The 22,997-nt window shown below is 48.1% G+C and overlaps 2 protein-coding genes across 8 annotated transcripts; one reads left to right on the forward strand and one right to left on the reverse strand.

Annotated features, from left to right (window-relative positions):
* Nucleotides 1–16,434: 16,434 nt before the first annotated feature.
* LOC109784946 (uncharacterized) lies at nt 16,435–18,451 on the forward strand. Of its 7 annotated transcripts, none has more exons than XR_012182971.1 (4): nt 16,435–16,737; nt 16,835–17,441; nt 17,660–17,941; nt 18,014–18,451. XR_012182971.1 is itself a non-coding variant. In XM_020343557.4 (2 exons), exons 1-2 carry the CDS (start codon nt 16,448–16,450, stop codon nt 17,127–17,129), a joined length of 585 nt encoding a protein of 194 aa, XP_020199146.2. In that variant the 5' UTR covers nt 16,435–16,447; the 3' UTR covers nt 17,130–18,451. The 7 variants fall into 7 exon arrangements, 1 of the variants encoding a protein (XP_020199146.2); XR_012182973.1 differs by having other exon boundaries at nt 17,660–17,936; XR_012182970.1 differs by having other exon boundaries at nt 17,672–17,941.
* Nucleotides 17,437–22,575, reverse strand: LOC109784943 (disease resistance protein Pik-2). Its single transcript, XM_020343555.4, is given in 4 exon segments — nt 17,437–19,426; nt 21,444–21,838; nt 21,841–22,008; nt 22,011–22,575. Coding segments are annotated over 4 exon segments (2,844 nt in total). The 5' UTR covers nt 22,450–22,575; the 3' UTR covers nt 17,437–17,584.
* Between the last annotated feature and the right edge of the window lie 422 nt (nt 22,576–22,997).

Raw genomic sequence — 22,997 nt, forward strand, 5'->3', positions numbered from 1 at the left:
TCATCCCCTATGCCTCGGCCATAGGGTCTATTATGTATGCCATGTTGTGTACCAGACCTGATGTAAACCTTGCCGTAAGTTTGGTAGGAAGGTACCAAAGTAATCCCGGCATGGAACACTGGACAGCGGTCAAGAATATCCTGAAGTACCTGAAAAGGACTAAGGATATGTTTCTCGTTTATGGAGGTGACGAAGAGCTCGTCGTAAAGGGTTACGTCGACGCTAGCTTCGACACAGATCTGGATGACTCAAAGTCTCAAACCGGATACGTGTATATTTTGAATGGAGGAGCAGTAAGCTGGTGCAGTTGCAAGCAAAGCGTCGTGGCGGGATCTACATGTGAAGCGGAGTATATGGCAGCCTCGGAGGCAGCACAGGAAGCAGTCTGGATGAAGGAGTTCATTACCGACCTAGGGGTGATTCCCAATGCGTCGGGCCCGATGACTCTCTTCTGTGACAACACTGGAGCTATTGCCCTTGCGAAGGAGCCCAGGTTTCACAGGAAGACCAGGCATATCAAACGTCGCTTCAACTCCATTCGTGAAAGTGTTCAAAATGGAGACATAGATATTTGTAAAGTACATACGGACCTGAATGTAGCAGATCCGTTGACTAAACCTCTCCCTAGGGCAAAACATGATCAACACCAGTTCGCAATGGGTGTTCGATTCATCACAATGTAACTAGATTATTGACTCTAGTGCAAGTGGGAGACTGTTGGAAATATGCCCTAGAGGCAATAATAAATGGTTATTATTATATTTCTTTGTTCATGATAATCGTCTATTATTCATGCTATAATTGTATTGTCCGGAAATCGTAATACATGTGTGAATACATAGACCACAACATGTCCCTAGTAAGCCTCTAGTTGACTAGCTCGTTGATCAACAGATAGTCATGGTTTCCTGACTATGGACATTGGATGTCATTGATAACGGGATCACATCATTAGGAGAATGATGTGATGGACAGGACCCAATCCTAAGCATAGCATAAAAGATCGTGTAGTTTCGTTTGCTAGAGCTTTTCCAATGTCAAGTATCTTTTCCTTAGACCATGAGATCGTGCAACTCCCGGATACCGTAGGAGTGCTTTGGGTGTGCCAAACGTCACAACGTAACTGGGTGACTATAAAGGTGCACTACGGGTATCTCCGAAAGTGTCTGTTGAGTTGGCACGGATCGAGACTGGGATTTGTCACTCCGTGTGACGGAGAGGTATCTCTGGGCCCACTCGGTAATGCATCATCATAATGAGCTCTATGTAACTAAGGCATTAGTCACGGGATCATGCATTGCGGTACGAGTAAAGAGACTTGCCGGTAATGAGATTGAACAAGGTATTGGGATACCGACGATCGAATCTCGGGCAAGTAACATACCGATTGACAAAGGGAATTGAATACAGGATTGATTGAATCCTCGACACCGTGGTTCATCCGATGAGATCATCGTGGAACATGTGGGAGCCAACATGGGTATCCAGATCCCGCTGTTGGTTATTGACCGGAGAGGCGTCTCGGTCATGTCTGCATGTCTCCCGAACCCGTAGGGTCTACACACTTAAGGTTCGGTGATGCTAGGGTTGTAGAGATATGTGTATGCGGAAACTCGAAAGTTGTTCGGAGTCCCGGATGAGATCCCGGATGTCACGAGAGGTTCCGGAATGGTCCGGAGGTGAAGAATTATATATAGGAAGTCAAGTTTCGGCCACCGGGAAAGTTTCGGGGGTTACCGGTATTGTACCGGGATCATCGGAAGGGTCCCGGGGGTCCACCGAGTGGGGCCACCTATCCCGGAGGGCCCCGTGGGCTGAAGTGGGAAGGGAGCCAGCCCGTAGTGGGCTGGGCGCCCCCCCATGGGCCTTTCCCCCTGCGCCTAGGGTTGCAAACCCTAGGGTGGGGGGTTTCCCACTTGCCTTGGGGGGCAAGGAACCCCCCTGGCCGCCGCCCCTTGCCCTAGATGGGCTTTGGCCGCCGCCCCCCCTCCCAGGGGGCCTATATAAAGGGGGGGAGGGAGGGCAGCAACCTACAGCCTTGGGCGCCTCCCTCATCCCCTGCTACACCTCTCCGTCTCGCAGAAGCTCGGCGTAGCCCTGCCGAGACCCGCTACATCCACCACCACGCCGTCGTGCTGCTGGATCCCCATCAACCTCTCCTTCCCCCTTGCTGGATCAAGAAGGAGGAGACGTCGCTGCACCGTACGTGTGTTGAACGCGGAGGTGCCGTCCGTTCGGCACTCGGTCATCAGTGATTTGGATCACGGCGAGTACGACTCCGTCATCCACGTTCATTGGAACGCTTCCGCTCGCGATCTACAAGGGTATGTAGATGCACTCCTCTCCTCGTTGCTAGTATACTCCATAGATGCATCTTGGTGAGCGTAGGAAAATTTTAAAATTATGCTACGATTCCCAACACTTTCTTCATGACTTATACATGTTCCTATGACTATGAGATTATGCAACTCCCGTTTATCGGAGGAACACTTTGTGTGCTACCAAACGTCACAATGTAACTGGGTGATTATAAAGGTGCTCTATAGGTGTCTCCAAAGGTACTTGTTGGGTTGGCGTATTTCGAGATTAGGATTTGTCACTCCGATTGTCGGAGAGGTATCTCTGGGCCCTCTCGGTAATGCACATCACTTAAGCCTTGTAAGCATTGCAACTAATGAGTTAATTGTGGGATGATGTATTACGGAACGAGTAAAGAGACTTGCCGGTAACGAGATTGAACTAGGTATTGAGATACCGACGATCGAATCTCGGGCAAGTAACATACCGATGACAAAGGGAACAACGTATGTTGTTATGCGGTCTGACCGATAAAGATCTTCGTAGAATATGTGGGAGCCAATATGAGCATCCAGGTTCCGCTATTGGTTATTGACCGGAGACGTGTCTCGGTCATGTCTACATAGTTCTCGAACCCGTAGGGTCCGCACGCTTAACGTTTCGATGACAGTTATATTATGAGTTTATATGTTTTGATGTATCGAAGGTTGTTCGGAGTCCCGGATGTGATCACGGACATGACGAGGAGTCTCGAAATGGTAGAGACATGAAGATTGATATATTGGATGACTATATTCGGACACCGGAATGGTTCCGGGGGTTATCGGATATATACCGGAGTACCAGGGGGTTACCGGAACCCCCCGGAGGCTATTGGGCCTCATGGGCCCAATTGGTGGAAGAGGAGAGGCGGCCAAGGGGCAGCCGCGTGCCCCTCCCCCCCCCAAGTCCGAATTGGACAAGGAGGGGGCGGCGCCCCCCTTTCCTTTCCCCGTCTCTCCTTCCCTCTCCTCTCCTAGTCCAACAAGGAAGGGAGGGAGTCCTACTCCCGGTGGGAGTAGGACTCCTCCTGGCGCGCCTCCTCCTGGCCGGCCACACCTCCCCCCTTGCTCCTTTATATACGGGGGCAGGGGGCACCCCAAGGACACAACAATTGATCATTGATCTTTTAGCCGTGTGCGGTGCCCCCCTCCACCATAGTCCACCTCGATAATACTGTAGCGGTGCTTAGGCGAAGCCCTGCGTCGGTAGAACATCATCATCGTTACCACGCCATCGTGCTGACGAAACTCTCCCTCAACACTCGGCTGGATCGGAGTTCGAGGGACGTCATCAGGCTGAACATGTGCTGAACTCGGAGGTGCCGTGCGTTCGGTACTTGATCGGTCGGATCGTGAAGACGTACGACTACATCAACCGCGTTGTGCTAACGCTTCCGCTTTCGGTCTACGAGGGTACGTGGACAACACTCTCCCCTCTCGGTGCTATGCATCACCATAATCTTGCGTGTACGTAGGAATTTTTTTGAAATTACTACGTTACCCAACACGTGCTGCTTCGAAAGAATCGAAGAATTGCTAGAGATCAATTGAAATATTCTCAGATTATTGGCTCGTTTATGTACTTAGCCAGTGCTACAAGACCTGACATCTCTTTTGCTGTTAGCAAACTGAGTCGGTTTCTCTCAAAACCAGGAGATGTGCATGGGAAAGATCTAGAGAGAGTTTTGCATTATTTGAAAGGCACTATGAAGTATGGAATTCACTACACCGGGCACCCAAAGGTGCTTGAAGGGTATAGTGACTCAAACTGGATCTCAGATGCTGATGAGATAATGACCACGAGCGGTTATGTATTCACTCATGGAGGTGGCGCTGTTTCTTGGAAGTCTTGCAAGCAAACCATCTTAACGAGGTCAACAATGGAAGCATAACTCACAACACTAGATACAGCTACGGTCGAAGCAGATTGGCTTCATCGGCTCTTGAATGACTTGCCGGTTGTTGAGAAACCTGTACCGGGTATCCTTATGAATTGTGATGCGGTGCATCCTACGATCATTCCCATGTACACTTCGACTACTCCCCAAGCCCCAAGAGGACATACGATGAGACCTCGACCATACGCCATTGGACACAAGGTGAACTCACTCCTCTTCGAACCGTCACTTTTCACATATGAGACATGGTTACTACCTCATGCATGGACCTTGCATATACTCAGGTACAACCGAGATGACCATGGAGGATCCAAGGACCAAGGCCAAGCATGGAAGAGGAGAAGGAAGAAGAAGATGGAGCAGCTGCTGAAGCTAGCCCGGACGTCCGGATCTCCGTCCGGATCATTCGGAATCATCCGGACCATCTCCCGGATCGTCTGGCTTCGACGACGACGAGGACAGGACAGACCCGGACGAAGCCGGATCATCCGGACGGCCACCCGGATCATCCGGACCCCCGACACCCGGATCATCCGGGCCACCATCCGGATCATCCGGACCCCGCCTACGCGCGTGACTTGGGCCGAGGCCCGTGTACCCCTTTGCCCCTCACTTACCCCTTCGTGGCTTAGCACTATATATAGACCCCCTCCTCCTCCATTTGAGGGTTAGCAAAGTAGTAGCTCATATGTGAGGATAGCTTTTGCTCATCCATACGGATCATCTCTTCGAGAGTGACCGCGGCCCCTCTCCGGAGAAGATCCCCTTAGATTCAAGACCCCCTCTTGGGTGGCCCCATCAAGACCTCCTCACGGAGAAGAACCGGTTACCTTTGTATTGTCCTTTGTTGGACTTGGATCTTGTATCTTACCTTTGTGTTCATCGATCTAGCGCATGTGTGACCTATTCTTGTTGGTTGAGTGATTCTCTCGTGTTTCCTTTTGTGTTTCCCCTCGTTTTCCCCTCGTGTTCTTCGTTTCCTTAGTTGGGATCCGCTCCTTTCGTGAAAGATCGGCCGTACGGAGTTCCACTCCACATCATCTTGGTATCATGAGCCACGTTGGTCATGATTTCGGAGCCTCCCCTCTTCGTTTTCTAGCTTGATTTTGTTGTTTTTGTCCTAATTCGAAAATCCCCACCAAAAATAGCCCCAATTTTTTTTGTGATTTGTTGGTTTTGATGATGTTTTGTTGATTTTGATCCATGGATTTGCTTGGTTTCGAGTGGATCTAGCATCTCCCCAAGTTTCCCCACCTTCCATCCATGAAATCTCCTCAATTTTGCCCCGAAAATCCCCCATTTCCACCCAAAAATTCGTCCCCGAGAGGAAATCCCGAGCAGTTTGACTTGCCCGGATCATCCGGATCATCCGGACATCCCCCAGATCAGCTGGACGCCCCCCCGGACGTCCGGATAACCCACGCACCCGAAAAACAGAACAGGAGCTGACGAACCCGAATCATCCGGAAGTACACCCGGATCATCCGGACCAAGCCCGGATCATCCGGACCTCCTCCCGGATGTCCGGCTAACCCTGAAACTGACACGGCTGAATTTTTGTTTCGGCCATAACTAATTCATCCGGAGTCCGTTTTTGACTTTCTTTAGCTCGTTTTGAAGCTCTTGACATCCCCCATCCCATAAAAATACCACCAACATCATTTGACTCCATCAAATTTTCTGAACTTTGGCATCTTTGCCTAGGGCTTCCACCATATCATCCGCATTACCACCACCGACTTCCGCAACCTAACCCATATTGATCCTTATAGCATTAGTGGTTGTTTGAGTTGTGATTTGAGTCTCCTAAGGTGTTTCGGCTACTTAGGGACGGTTGCTTCTTCATCAACCACCACCACCACTTCCGCATACCCATTGCCCACCATACACTTCCGCCACACCAACTTAACCCATTTTTGTTTGTGTTGTGAGTTGTGTCTCCTAAGGTGTTTCGGCTACTTAGGGACCGTGATTTCAACTCTGACACCGTGTATAGTCCACCACCATAACCTCCACTTCCGCCTTGCGTACTCCAAAACCCATCATTGCATTTTCTCAATCCCATTGAGCTTCCACAAAACCACCACCGCATTCCCGCTACCACCATTTGACTTTTGTCCTTGAGATTTTGAGTTGTGGTTTTTCCGTTTCCTAAGGTGTTTCGGCTAATTAGGAACGGTTCGACATCAAGAACACCGCCACTCATCATCACAATGGACGGTAACCTCGACGACACCATTGTATATTCCCCTTGCAATTGCATTGTTAACCCCTAACCCATTTTGCGTCACTTGCCTATCGAGACTAGCCATTTGAGTATTGCCCGGCAACGTTACTTGTGCACATTAGTGATCCACCCTTCCATTGCATACATACCATATCATATTGGTATCATCATATCATCCCTTGTGTCACAAGATTGTTCCCGCATATACACAATTGCTATCTTGGTTTGTGCATTGTGGCCATATCAAAAAAAAGAATAAGCTTTTAAGCAAAAGAGAAAGAGCAAAGAAGCTTGTAAGAAAGAGCCATAGCATCGTACCACATTGCACATAAGATTGTCATATCCTATCATCTTGGATCATCTTGAGAAACACCGGGAATCATACATACATAGCATACTTGGGATAGAAAGTTGATATATCTTTGCATCTTATAGGTTGTGCACAAGTGTCGTATCCGCCTATAGAGCAATCGTGCTAGCATCTCTCTTGAGTTGTGCAACACGAGCGTTTTCCGTGGATTCCACATTTTGAGCTCATTCCTTGGTTGCACGACCCCATTTATCTATCCGTGTGTGTGTTTCCGTGTGCCTTTCATTACTATTGGTCTACTTGTTTCACTTGCGAATTTGTGAATCTCTTTCAACATTATTTACTCTTGCTAACATTTTGCATCAAATTTTTTGTGCCACTATCCTCACCGAGCTCCACCATAAGCCTTATTTGTGTAGGTGTGAGAAACCGACAAGAATTGGTACCAATTGTGCTATTTCCTTGTTACACATTGAGTGATCATTGATCCATTTTTAACATCGGTCAAGGTACATTTGGTGTAAGTTCTTCTCTTTCTCCCACTCATATTTGCTCGAGTCTTGTGATGGATAGGCAAGGCATTTCATCTCCGGTCTTCGACAACAACGACGGCGCAAACAACTACATCACCAACGCGTCCATCTTCGGACTACAACGACAAATGCAAGGTGCACAATCTACCTTGCGAGAGCGCCTCGACAACCTTGCCATCGACATACACCACTCCGAAGCAAGGAAAAGGGACTATATCGACACCAAGTTGGGCGAGCTAAAGGATCAACTACGAGACATGGTGGCCGACTACAAGTCTTGTTCCCCTTCATCATCCTCAAGGCGGCGGCGAACAAGTCGATCATCTTCGGAGCACCCATGCGATACAAGCGCAAGTCATCCACGTCCACATCTACATGGCGACCACCATCATGTTCGTGATCCACATCGTCCTGAAGAGCAAGTCACCTCCAAGCATCATGTGCACGACGACGACGAACGACATCTACTACGAGCTCAAGTGCGACAATGACACCATCATCTTGAAGATGCTCCACAAGCGCAAACGTACAAGTCCCAACAAGCCCTACTTCACGCCAAGTCCAAGCTTCATGAGCAAAAGAGAAGACCGCGAGACGAGCACCACCAAGACGGAGCTACGGCTACAACAACCACTTCGGCATCTTCGCCAAGTGCTATCAAGGCATCTTCGCCTTTGGACGTACGGCATCTTCGCCTACTTCCCGTGAGTTCGCCTACATCGACATCTTCAACAACAAGGAGACCACCTACGAGCAAGGGCGACACTTCCATCTTCGGAAGCCCCTCAAGGAAGATGGCCGAGCATGGGAAATTCCCTTCGGTCTTGGAGACGAGCTACAAGGTGCCACATCATATGGGCCTCCAACAACAAGACAGTGACAAGAAGGTTGAGCATGGGTCTATCCCTTCAACCAAGGCGGCGATAGGAGTTGAGCATGGAGACATTTGCACCAACATCTCTCCGACACCCACATATAACGAGATGTCCCAATTGCCATGTGAGGAGAGCCACCAACACATGAGTGACATGAGCGACTCCACCATACGTGACATTGAGAGCATTTCCTATGAGAGGATGAGTGTGACCACCACTAGCCCCACACATGAGAGCATGCCACACACCCTATGTGAGGTTGAGAGCCATTTGAGTGCCTCCACCAACAATATGAGTGAGGGCATCCTTGAGGGAGTGAGTGAGCCACAACACTTAGTGAGTGAGGTAGTTGACACGGCATGTGAGGCCACTATGATTTCTAACGACTTAACCTCTACTCCGAGTGTGTTTTCTTTGGTGCTAGGTCTCCTACATGACGACATGCCTATCCTCGACGAGTCCATACCTCCAATGGAGACAACGATGGCCATGGTGGACGATGATGCACCCCCCACATGGTTCCATCAAGATGAAGTTGACCACAACTTGGTCTTCGACACCTCACCTACAACACATGAGCGATGCTCCAAAGGTAACTTAGGTGATGGTACATCTCTTGTCCCACTAGTGGACTATCTTACCAACAATTGCTTGCATGATGTTGACACACCTATTCCCATGCTTCATGCTAGTGCGACTTCTTCATGTCATGACTTACCAATTTATGATGAATATGATGATGAGCATGTTGAGTTGCCTAGTTGTGATGCTATGCTCCATAGGATATCATGTGAAAATTCTATTGGTCACTTCATGTTTGACAATCCATTGAACTTGTCATATGCTATGAGTGAGATCACACATATTGCTTCATTTCAATCTCAACATAGTAACTATGCATGCCCCATTAAAATAAATCTCATTTGCACTTGTGGCATAGATGACGAGATGATGGTCATTGGCTTTTGTTTTTCATGTGATGATATTGCCATGCTTCCTCTACATGATTTGCGCAATTCATCTACTATGACATGCCATGATCACATTGTTCCCAATATGCATTGTTTTGGATGTTGTCAATATTCTCCATGTGATGTTTCCACTAATGCTCATGAGGATACCCCCATAGTTTCCTCATACATATTAGGAGATTTTGATGCATTCCATACTTGGCATGATTCCCATGATTGTTTGCACCATATGCATTCCATGAATAACAATGCTCTACATATTTCCCATGATGCTTTACACAATTTGAGTCACCATTATGCTATACATAATGACAAACCTATCATGATGGATGACATGTTTCTATATCACGCATCTCATTTATTTGAGCATTGGATATTTTGTGCTAACCAACAGAAGCACGTGCGCATCATGATGGATGATGTGTACATATACCATGCACACACAATTTTCCCTTTGTCTTTGTTTTGTGTAGGTACTCACGTATACTCGTCAACCTCTCAATCCCAAGAGTTGACGAAACGAGCTCTTGAGAGCAACGACGATTTGGGATACCGTGGACTATTCTTACCACCATTCCCTTCGCGCAAGGACTATGCGCATCTCTTTTACTTGGCTCTCACACAGCTATGGGCTATTTACCATTTGTCATCTTATGCTCATTTTCCCGTGTTCACTTTGCATGTTATGCTTGCTTCTATGCCTTTGCCATGCAATTGTGACCCTTGCTTGCATCTACCCATGATTCACCATTATGCTACTCCTATGTGTATCTGCATGCTTGGTGGAGATCCTTGTTGCTATTGCCATGTTTATCATGTGCCTCATGCTATTGATGCTTGTTGTGTTGGGAGAGTCATGATGTCCCATTGCTATTTACATATGGCTTATCGCCAATACATTGATGCTATTTTGCTCATATCTTGCTTCCATACTTGTGATATGTCATGTGCATTATTCATGCCCACTATTTGCACACATGACATGATTGCCATGATTACCTCTAGTATGTTGCATCTTCGCACTACTAGCTTGCTTGACTTGATCACTATGATTACTTGCTTGGTTGCATCACCATGTTCCATTCTTACTCGCTTTCTTGGGTTGATGACATATATGTTCATGCCTTTCACATGATATATCTTGATCATTGTCTCTTGTCTCCATTAGTTGCACCTCTCATGTGCCATTGTAGTGAGTGCACCCATGCTATGCTTATTGATCGTGGAGACTTGGACATCTTACTTGTGATGCATGCTTGTTTACTTGAGCCTATTGTTTTTTGTTCTTATCGCATCATATGCCTCCATACTATGAAATGCTCCCTTGTCCTTTCTTATGATGAGCATGATGCATACACTTGTTGGGTATCTTACCACACGAATGATAGGTTTTGCACTTCCGCTAACCTCATTTGTTTTTCCGGGTGTTTGTCATGTTCTTTCATTTTGAAGGATTCACAAGGTGGTACCATCACGAGACAACTTGGTCATGTGAAGGCGTACACTATGCGCGACACCAACATTTTCGACACCCTCCTACAGGTGAACTCCTTCCCTTTGAGCCATCCTCAAATACGAATATTGGATGGGTCACTCTTTCATTGTTGTCTCCTTGTTGTCTACATGATATATCTCGCGAATGGAGGAGCGACATTGGAGATGGACCCTATGGACCTTCAAGTTGAGGAGTGCCACAACATCGAGCATTGGTACACCAACACCTCCATATTTGTTGATTGTTCTCACACATGTCATGCTCGATGGACATATCATTCTCACCACAAGTTTGCACCCTATGCATGGATTGACTCACATTATGCTTGTCTTGTTGCATCTATTTCCATGTCATCCATGATATATGAGCTTGTGCATTTCCTTAGCAAATTTTTTGTGATCTTTCTTAATGACATATTCATACATCATGATCATATTGCCTACCATCAATTGCATGATAACTTTTTCATATTGAACATCCATTGCCATATTCATGCTATTGATAAACCGTCTCGCTATGACATCATTTTGCATCGTGGTTGCATTGATCATATTCACAACACATTTGTGTGCACAATAAATGCTTTTGCTCCCATGAACGCTTTGCATATCATTCTCTATCATCTTGATAAGCTTCATGTGTTTTGTCATGAACAATCTTGTCGCACGGACTCATTCTTACACGATGGACACTTTATGTGCGCTAACCATTGTATTTCCAAGTGTTGTTTGTGTTTGCTCTTTTTGCATGTAAACCACTCCGGCGACACCTTAGAGTACTTGGATTGCGCAATGTCTTCAACGCCGTCCAACTACAAGTCCGTCCACAACAACCGTTTCCATGGTGATGAGGATCACGATCCGAGGTCGGATCTTTCCCAAGGGGGCGGAGATGATGCGGTGCATCCTACGATCATCCCCATGTACACTTCGACTACTCCCCAAGCCCCAAGAGGACATACGATGAGACCTCGACTATACACCATTGGACACTAGGTGAACTCACTCCTCTTCGAACCGTCACTTTCCATATATGAGACATGGTTACTACCTCATGCATGGACCTTGCATATACTCAGGTACAACCGAGATAACCATGGAGGATCCAAGGACCAAGGCCAAGCATGGAAGAGGAGAAGGAAGAAGAAGACGGAGCAGCTGCTGAAGCTAGCCCGGACGTCCGGACCTCCATCCGGAATCATCCGGATCATCCGGACCATCTCCCGGATCGTCCGGCTTCGACGACGACGAGGACAGAACAGACCCGAACGAAGCCGGATCATCCGGACGGCCACCCGGATCATCCGAACCCCCGACACCCGGATCATCCGGGCCACCATCCGGATCATCCGGACCCCGCCTGCGCGCGTGACTTGGGCCGAGGCCCGTGTACCCCTTCGCCCCCTCACTTACCCCTTCGTGGCTTAGCACTATATATAGACCCCCTCCTCCTCCATTTGAGGGTTAGCAAAGTAGTAGCTCATATGTGAGGATAGCTTTTGCTCATCCATACGGATCATCTCTTCGAGAGTGATCGCGGCCCCTCTCCGGAGAAGATCCCCTTGGATTCAAGACCCCCTCTTGGGTGGCCCCATCAAGACCTCCTCACGGAGAAGAACCGGTTACCTTTGTATCATCCTTTGTTGGACTTGGATCTTGTATCTTACCTTTGTGTTCATCGATCTAGCGCATGTGTGATCTATTCTTGTTGGTTGAGTGATTCTCTCGTGTTTCCTTTTGTGTTTCCCCTCGTTTTCCCCTCGTGTTCTTCGTTTCCTTAGTTGGGATCCGCTCCTTTCGTGAAAGATCGGCCGTACGGAGTTCCACTCCACATCAAACTGCGACAATCAAACTGTAATCATGAAAGTGAGCAGCTCAAAGGATAACATGAAGTCATCAAGACACGTTCAGAGAAGGTTAAAGTCTGTCAGGAAAATGAGAAACTCCGGAGTTATTGCATTGGATTATATCCAAACGTCTAAAAATCTGGCAGATCCTTTCACTAAGGGTCTATCATGTAATGTGATAGATAATGCATCGAGGGAGATGGGTATGAGCCCCACAATATGAGTTGTTCACAGTGGTAACCTAGTCTATGTGATCGGAGATCCCGTGAATTAGATGTGAAAGACAAGCTGTTGGTCAACTGAGAGGAGAGTGTCCTTACTATTAACAATACTACTCCATGAAGATGCAATACTCTTCTAATCTGCATGGCAAGTTGATGTATATCTTAATGTGTTCTAAGTGGCTCATTGAAGCAGAGATGTCGTCCTGCAGAACATCTTTTGAAGAACGCACATATATGAGTCTGATTGTTAAACGTCGCAATCTATGAGAGTAGGGTTCTCTCTAGTAAACTCATGAAAGGTCTCGGAGTATGACGCATAAGCTCCACCCGCGGGAAAGACCCACGGTAGCCACGTATCGGTCAAGGCTTTATGTGAAGCAAGATTCGCAGAAAACTTGCAGTTCAAGGCCCAGTCCACTGTTCAAGTTTCTTACTAGTGTAGCATAGAGTTCTAGGTGAAAGTTCAACTTAACAGTCTCCACTGTAGTACCGGTATATAAAACAGTGTTTTGGAACCAAAGGCAAATTTTGTGTGCCACTGGGATCTGGTAGGGGATTGCTGGAATTTTGTCTATTTTAGGCCTAGCCCAATAGTAGTTTCAGAAATTCCTAATAAATCCTAGAGGCCCACGCAGCCCATTCATGCAAGGCAAGAGGTGGAACTAAAGTTTAGTCCCACATTGCTAGTTTAGAGGGAGTTGGACCTCTTTATAAGGGAGGCTCTTTCCCCACATGTATGAGGATGAGAACAAGAGGGACATCCACGCGCGCTCCTCCTCCTCCGCCGCCCGCCTCATCGCGCCGCGCCGCGCCGCGGGTTGCGGGAACAAGCCGAGCCGATGTCTACATTTTTGCCACGCACGACGGGTATACGAAAGGTCACACGGGAGCTGAAAACGTTTTTGCTGTAGTGGAGATTGAATACGAAGGGCGCACCTCTTCGCTTGCTGCCTGTTCGTTTCGTCTCCCTCGTTGCCTTCAGCTCCCGGCGCAGCCTCTCGCCTCCTTCTCTTGCGCCTATAAAAGGGAGGTCGCTCCTCTCAGAGAGACGCACCAGAAGATCCTCTTACTCTCGCCACAAAGTTCCTGAGCACTGCGCTGCTGCTACGATCTTCCCCATCCCGGTTTGCGGCGCGCACCGCAGGTCGGGACAGTAGGCCTCCGAAACCGCACCTCTTTGAGTCCTGTACGGGAGAAGGGTGATAAGGTTTTTGGGGAGCGCTTCGCGCGACTACTGACTTCTTCGTCACGGACGCCCCGGACTCCGACGACTACTTCCCTGACGTCGACAACCTTCACGACGACATGTCTGGCGAGGACACCGACCCCAAGACCGGTGCATCTGCTCCCGTTCCGTACGTTCTCATACTCTTTCTGTTAGAGGTTCTGTCACAACTTCTTGCTCTAGTGTCTGCTCTACATATGTTCGGTTCTAGTTCATATATACAGATGTTATTTACCTTCTCTCTGTCGAATTGCATGACTTGTTTTATCTCTACTATATTAGTCATGCTTTATCTAGTATTTCTGTTAATAAAATCATTCGGTAAATTGCTTATATTTCCAATAAGATTATCCTTGGAATGGGTGCCCAGGCCACTGCGCTTGTGCGCTAGGCAACCCAACTTGGATGCCTGGTCCCCCGAAAAAAAAACTTGGATGCCTGGCCGAGGCTAAGTAAGGTGCCTGGATTTACAACTCAGGCTAAGCAAGATACACAACAATCGATCCAGGCCAGCAGACATATTTTTAGGACATCAACCAAACACAGTCCAGGCATGTTCCAAGGAGGCTCCAGGCCAGGCATTTTTTAGCGAGGACTTGATCCAAACACGCTCTTAGTCATCGGACATTCTGTTGTCACTTAAAGAAAAAGGCATTCATCATTTATATCTATACCTACTATTAAAGCAAGGTGATATTCTTGGTTTCGTTCCACCTAGGTGTGCCTATCCACCGTCGAAACAAAGAAACAGTTTCAGATTTTCACCTTGGTGGTACTAAAATTTTAATTTTAAGTTCTGCTAAATATACGTGGCTCCGCCTGAATTATTCATATCGCTATATCCCTTAGCGCTGCATCGGGCCATGTAATATGGGCCTGCTCCAGGCGCCATGTGATTGGGCTATGAAAATCACGAAAAAATTATTGTTCCTGGAGGGATTCGAACACACAACCTCTCCTCCGTTTCTAAGGCTGCAACCACCAAGCTAGCTTTCGTTTCTATTAAAAAGAAAAATCTCATTTTTTATCAATAGTCCCACCTCGCTGTAGTACATCAAAACTCACCAATTTATATTTATATACATCATCAAGTAAACATTTAACAAGCCCCTTAGGGTGAGGTATGAGATTATGAGAGAGCCTAAATCTAAACATAATGAACGCATGAGTTAGAGCCAACATAAGAAGCTGGACATGGCCACATCTTGAACAGGGTAAGACGACAGCCAGCTTACGTGAGTAGATGGCAATCACACGTGCCAGATGGAGGTGGGAATGGGGTTGTGTGACTATATGGTACAAGGGCAGGCCAAAACAAAGTAGCAGGACACGCTGAGCCATGTTTGTTGATTAAAAAAAGGCATGTTTATTGTGTGAGGAAGGCTAGCCATGTTAACTGATAAGAGAAGACACACAATCACACAAGATTTCTTATTGGCTAAAATCATGAATACAAAATAGTGGCCACATACATGGAGTTAGATTAAATATATTATATATACTCCTTATGTACAAACACATAGATTAATTATACACAGAGTACATATAAATAGTAGATTAATGTTTTTTCATTTGGTCTTTACGTACATTTGTTGATGGCTAAAATCATGAGATTAGTTCATGAATGGAATTGTTTTACCATTTGTTCTTCACGTACATACAGAGAGTAGATTAATTATACTATACAGTTGGCAGAGTGTTCGGATTTAGAGAGGTAACAAAAATAGTTGGCATATTTTTGGGAGACAAAGAGAATAGTTGTCTCTTTGTGGACAAATTAGAATTTAAAATTCTGGATTTCACTTTGCCAAGGAAAACCGTTTCCAAAATTTTAAATAATCTAGGTATGTCACTGTTGAGCATAGGCAATTGTGTTGCAAAAAGCTTATTTTTCTATAGTTGCATCATAATTGAGCAGCTTCATATTTTCGTAGAAGATCTAAATAAGCATTCATGTCGTCACCAATTATGTGTGCAGCTTAATGTTTAGGTATATAAAGTTCAATACAACTGGCGCCTCCACCCAGTTAGAAAACTCCGCATAAATTTTGTCACTTATGGTCCAACTATTATGAAAATAATTGAACAACAAACAATTGTGTTGCAGAGAAAAGAGATTAAAAATGGAGGAAGAGAAGGAGGATAAGCAGCGAAACCGATCACCGTGTTCAAATAGAGTTGTGGAAATGTGTGTGTGTGTGTGTGTTGGGGGGGGGGGGGAGGGGGGGGGATGCGAATGGTTTTAAGCCATGCTTACTAGGCTAGGACATCGTCATATTTTTTTCTCCCGTTACAACGCACAGGCATGTTTGCGAGTGCTAGTATATAAAAAAGGCATACAACGTTCCTCCGACGATCCACAAATTCGACGTGCAAATTCCGTCTGTGTCCTTCCTTACCCACGTGTTGTTTTCTCAACAGTCAGATGCAGAGGCGGAAAAAGGCCCTACGTACGTGAACCGGACTGCGGCACAACAATCGCATATGCTTTCGGGGCCTTATCCATGTCACGGGATCGCAACCAATGGGAACGTGACATGACGCCCGCGTGGGGCCACGTCTATCTCCCACCCTTTGGCTGCATCTTCAGTTTCAGAGGCATGCACGCGCTTATGCCAATTGCTGGACTACATCATACAGCAGCAAGTCAGGGCAGAGCAATGCTCCATTCCATGGCGCCCCTCCACGCCGCCGCCGCCACTGCGCAGCACGCAGCCGTCGGCGCGGCTCCAAGCAGAGATGCTGCCCCGAAGAAGAACGGCGGCAGCGTTCCAGCCGGACGCGACACCAGGAGGTTCACTTCATTTCCAACTGTCCTTTTTCTCTGAGAGCCTGCGATCGATACGTATCATCAATAATATCTATCCTTGATGCGTTCTTATCGTACGCAGGGCGTTCCTGAGCGGCGTGGTGGTCGCCGCAGCCGGCGCCGGCGTGCTGCTGGGCCACGTGGACGCGGCACCGGCGGCGTCCAAGAGGCGGGCCCCGCCGCCGCCGTCGGAGGAGAAGGAGAAGAAGGACCCGAACCTCAGCGGCGTGCAGGCCAAGGTGTTGGCCAGCAGGAAGCGGAAGGAGGCCATGAAGGAAGCCGTGGCCAAGCTGCGGGAGAAGGGGAAGAATCCCGCGGACGCGGCCAGCGCTGTAACCGGAATAAAGCCCAGATCGACAGGGGCCGTTGTAGAGTGAGTTTATTTGGGTGCCGCTTTTTTTTTTCTTTTTGAGAATAATTTGGGTGCCGCTTAATTTGCCAGCTTCTCACTTGTCGATGACGAGCACATAACAGAGATCGATCCGCCGTATCTTAGCATAAATATTTACTGGAATGGTCATCGTTTTGCTGCGTGCGATGAAGTACCGGCTTGAATTGATGCGTACTATCTGTGAATAACCTGGCAAGGCCAGCACCAGTCAATGATGAACGACGTAGATGAAGTTCACCAAGCAAAAACTTCGCTCTGGAACTTGATCTTCACCAAGCAACTTTGCCGGCTAATTTTTGTAAGAATATGTTCAAACTTATGATACTGATACATTACATTCCTTTACGAAATTACATGAGAAATCTATTACTACTACTATATCTGGAGAGTACAAATAAACTTGTGTTCATCATCTACATCAGAACAGAGGTAGCGCGTAAGCTAACTCCTAGATACAATGGACTTGCCAGTAATAAACTTGGGGCGCTTCTTAAATCCACTAATCTGCTTTTGAAGTTCCTTCTCCAGCTTTGGTTTGTCGCCGCAACTTGTCAAGACAAGTTCATTCAGGTTTTGGAGGACCAGCACAAGGGACAAGCCATCCTTACTGTCGTCCAAGTTAACGCATTTCTTCACTTCAAGTTTCTCGAGCACAGCCAATGCACCATCCTTGATTTGTATGCTCTCGATGTTCTCCATCCCTTCAATGTAAAGCAGTTTGAGCTTCGGAAATGTACCTTCCCCAAAACATAACGTCTTCTCGGCGAAGGACTCCTCCCAGAGTGCAAGAAGAGTAAGGTTGCGCAGCTTCCCCATCACCTCGACGTCAACCTGCTTCAACTGTGTCTGAATTAGCTTTACCTTGGCCAGATCCTTGAGACGATCCATCCAGCCAGGGAGGTTGCCCAAACGGCCACACAGGCGCAGTGATAGGAGATGCTTTGGTGGCATTTCCTCTGCTTTCCTTGCTTCCTTCAGAAATTCAAGCGACCTAGAGCGCACTTCAAGCCGTTCCAGATGAACAAGCCTTGATATTGAGCTGCACAAGTCCTTCCCTACTTCCTCGGTCGCATCGACATCCACGCCTAATCTGCGCAAGCTAGTCAGCTCCCCCAAGTTCTTTGCCACCTTGCTTCCGCGCGCAATGTGCACCACCCCTAGCACTTGTAGGTTCCTTAGCTTCTCGATTCTCTCGGGGGCTGTTACACTAAACTCACATGTGCAACATGAGCATGAAGGCTCAACCTGCTTGTAACCATAGCACCCGGTTACCAAGTCTGCCAACATTTCAAAGGGGTCACCATTACATTTGCTTGCTTCCTTGTTTTTCCTCGTTTTCCCTGCCAAGTCTTTGGCAAAGTTGACGCCACCGACAAGGTGACATAGCTTCTCCAGCTTGGTGATACCAACTGGGAGTTGTGTCACCTTTGTGTCTTGAACATCTAATGTCTCTAGGAACCTAAGGTTCTCTAGAGAGGAAGGAAGTCTCGAAATGTTTGTCTTTCGCAGACCAAGGTACCTTAAATGGTGCAGCTCCCCGATGTGCTTGAGATCATCATTCTCTAACTCAAGTGTATCTTCCAAGTCAAGAACTCTCAAAAAGTGCAATTTGGAGGAGATGAGGGACACAGGGCACCTCCCAAAGATTGTCAATGAGCGTACCTGAGACAAGTTTAGGCTTGCCATCTTCTCATTTTTCTTCCATCTCGTCACTACCAAGTGGCGTATGTTACCTTGTGGAGCCTCATTGCAGTGCTTATCCATGATGAAGAGTTGGTTCTCCTCAATAGACTGGGACAATATTATTTGGAGCACCACGCCATGAACACGGCAACGTTCAACCGCCATGCTAGCCCTGGCCTTCTCTGAAGGCTGGATCATACTTCTACTGATGAGCTCATTGTAGTACCTCCGTCCAAGTTCCTCGACGCTCATGTCACGTGGCTTTGTTATATAGCCTTCTGCTATCCACCGCCGCAATAAGCGTGTAAGCCTAATCTCATGGTTCTCAGGGAAGATACTCAGGTACAAGAAGCAACACTTGAGATGATATGGCAGCCCATCATAGCTTGAGGTGATAACTCTTTTGATATCTCGGTCTGACTCTAGCTCTGACCCAAGATGCTTTCGCAAATCCATCCATTCCCTGCTTGTTTTGGGCCTGTTAGCCAATAAACCTCCTATGGTGGCTATAGCAAGTGGAAGGCCCCGACATCGCTCTAAGATACGATTAGCTTGCTCCATCATATCATCCATTAACTTATATCCAGCATCCTTGTAAACCTTGACACAAAGAAATAACACAAAAAAATAAGAAACCCGGATCATAAAATAAATAAATAAATGAAAAATTAAAGTACTGTCCAACCAATAAAAATAGTCGAATTCCCGAATTTATAAGACTGATCCCACTGGACATCTCTTATTTATATGTACATCATAGTATCTAAACATGCCATATCACTTAGATGCCCACCATCCCAATGTGGAGTATCTAATAAAGTAGGTCGTACATTTACTAATGTTATCTGAGTCAATTGAATTATGAGTAATAACATAATTGTGATATTTGTCTTAGTATATCTAAAGAGATCGTATTTAAGATGAGAGATGATTTTTATCCTCTCTCCTTATTACTAATTCTATGTCACGTAGACAAAATATGACATGGACGGTTAAAACGTTGACATATGAGCATTGGGCGAGGGCCTCACAGTGAGGCCTAATCCTTATCCACATGAAATCTGTGAAGGTTATCGCGACTAACAAAGTTGTATTAACTTCACCCTCAAAAAAAGTTGTATTAACTTTTCTTTTTTACTATCTATTTCTAAACCGACTGATAAATTCTAATTTACCAAGTCATCTATATTTTGTTTGCAATTTTGTGTTGATACCTTACCAAGCTGACCGCCTGGTATCTATACTTTGAATGTCGATTTATCATATAATAGAAATCAAGTAGTTTTAAATTTCCTTCATGAAGTGCACTTTAATGGAACTATTTTTTAACCAACTTACGAGTTTATTGTATCTACCAACATCTCGGCCTAAGAACATCAAAATCTAAAAATGATAATCTATAGCAATTATATCTGTCAACAAATATTAACAAGTGTAATATTGTCTTGGTCGATTGCTTCTTAGTAACTTCATAATTTAAACATGTTTTTCGGTTTTACAAATATGTTCATCTAGTAAAAATTAAAGTATTTAGCCTCTAAGTTCATAGAATTATGGAATCTGGAACTTAATATTGGATCAACATTGAATTAACAGCTGTAGAGTTGACGGAGGAATTCTCAAACAAGTGACCCTAAAAGATATACAGTTTGCCTATTGGTTAGGTAACTGAAAATAAATTTTGCGCCGGTCGATTCCACCCGTGTAGAGAGACGAGGAGGAAGGAGCAGCGAATCCCTAAGCCCGAGATGCGAGGGCGTGACTGCTCGCCCGCAAGGGTGAATCGTCAACGAGCAGAAGATGACAATGACATGGCAGGCCGCGGCGTCAACGACGAAGGTGAGTCAAAGATTTGATAGGTTCTGGTGTGTGTGTGGGGGGGGGGGGGGGTATATAGTATGTGATTCCTCTCAGATTAGATGCGTCCCAAGCTGGAGACGGCGACACAATGGCCTATTTTTTCCCCAAAAAAACCTTCATAAACATTTTTAGAAAATGTCTCTTCTAAAGTGGTTGCACTTTTTAGAACTTCAAAGTTGTTGCGTCGCAAGCTTCATTATGTAAAAAATGTGTGGTTTTGCTATTTTTTAGATACCTGAATTTTTTTGTTGATCCGGTTACCTCGTCGGAGAATAAAGCGACCTCGCCGGAGAAGAACTAGCACTATCTATCTAAGGGAAGCCGTAACCTAAACCACAACCCCTTTTATCTATCTTGGGAGGGGGCGGGGGGGGGGGGGGGGGGGTGCCAGGATCGCCAGAGTTTTTTGTTGGTGGTGCGCGGCTTAGAGGGATGGTCGTGTCGGCGGCCAGAAACGACAGTGGGGAAGGTTGAGGGGATGGCGGGGTTGTGAAGCGGTGCGCGGTAGCGCCCGCTGGCCGCGGGGTGTGAAGGCAGATGGATGGGAGAGGGGGGAGGGGGGGGGGGGGGGGGGGGGGGGAATGGGCAGCGTTGAACAGAAGGTGGATCGGATCGAGGAGGAAGAAGGTTGGAAGGAGGAAGATGTGGACCGTTGGATATACCCGACGGACAGGAAACGAAGTGACTGATGCCAAACGTTTTTTTAGGTAACTGAGCTCCCAAAAACGTGAAAAAGTGTAGCGAGCTTCGAGCGTACCTTTTGACAGAACAGTTTTCGGGCCTCCTCGTCTTCGAGAGGCTTGAGCTCGTACACGTTCTCCCGCACGTCCCCCGCGCACTGCCGGGCAACGTCGTCTCGCCGTGTGGTCACCACGACCCGGCTGCCCGTCGGGCCGTTCGCGGGGAGGCACCGCGATATGAGCTCCCACTCCTCGTGCGACGACACGTCGTCCACCACGACGAGGCACCGGTTCTCCTCCAGCCAGGCCCGGACGGTGCGGTCGGGCGCCACGCCGAGCTGCTTCCTGAGCCGGCGCTCCACCTCGTCGGTGCTCTCCAGCGGGTGCGGCACGGTGACCCAGGCGCGGCCGTCGAAGCCGTCGATGAGGGCCATGTCGTTGTACAGCATCCTCACCAGCGACGACTTCCCATCCCGCCCATGCCCCACACCGACACCACCCACGCGTCGCCCATCTTGTTGACCAGCTTGACCAGCTCGTCCATCTCGCCGGCCCGCTCGATGTCCTGCCGCTCGCTCCCGGGCGCGAGCTGGGCGCGCGGGTAGTCGTCGTCGGCCTGCCCGTGGTGCTCCTCCCCGGCGTGGCGCCGTGGTGGCTGGCGGCGGCGAAGACGTTGTACCGCTCGTTGCGCTGGTTGAGCTCCACGACGGTGGCCTTGAGGCCCTGGATCCGGCCGGCGACGCGGTGGCGGGCGGCGAGGCCGGGGCCCCAGCGCAGCCAGCGCGAGCGGGAGGCGTGCAGGGTGAAGTCGAGGAGACAGTCCTCCAGGTCGCAGGCGAGGTCGCGCACCTGCTTGACGCACGTGCGCACCGTGTCCCTGCAGCCCCCGCCGCCGGCGCCCCAGCGCGTGGCGGAGGACTGCACCCGCAGGAAGGACTGCATCATCTGAAGCTCGCTGCGGATGAAGCCCACCTCCCCCCGGACGCCCAGCAGCAGCGCCGCCTCGTCGGCCATCGCCGTCCCCGCGCTGCCCAGCACCCCGTCCAGGACCGTGCGGGTCAGGCTCACCGCCGTCGCCTCCATCTCCCTCTCTCTCGATCGACCACTCTCCGTGTAAGATGGTTAGTTCTCGCTGTGCTCGCAGATGTGCGCTACTAGCTAGCTAGATGCTGCTGCTGGCTGGTGGTGGTGGTGAGCTCTGAGCTGGTGACGACGACGATGGTGGTGGCAGTAGTATATATACCCAGCGGGCCGGGGGAGAGGGGATCGGTAGGTAGGTGGAGAAGGCAATCACAGAAGCTTGCGGGGCCATTGACGGACCAATATTAGTCAGTCAACAGCGAGCCGGCGAGTGACGAGTCCTTGGGTCCCATGCCTGTCGCATGTAGGGTGGAAGCTGCCGAGTGCTGAGCAAAACGACTCTTGCGCGCTCGATCCCGCGGCAGAGCACGTACACAGACAACGCCATGCTCTTTCGAAGAAAAGCTAGATGGGGCCGCGCGGGGGAGGGAGGAAGAAGCGCCGCCGGCGCCATGCATGGACGGCTCGTGCGTACGTGGCCGACGTAGTAGACGCGCCAGTGCATGTTGCATCCCCACGCGTCCTCGACGCCGAAGAGGAGCCCGCGATCG

This window comes from Aegilops tauschii, chromosome 5, assembly GCF_002575655.3.
Source record: "Aegilops tauschii subsp. strangulata cultivar AL8/78 chromosome 5, Aet v6.0, whole genome shotgun sequence".
NCBI classification, from domain to species: Eukaryota; Viridiplantae; Streptophyta; class Magnoliopsida; order Poales; family Poaceae; genus Aegilops; species Aegilops tauschii.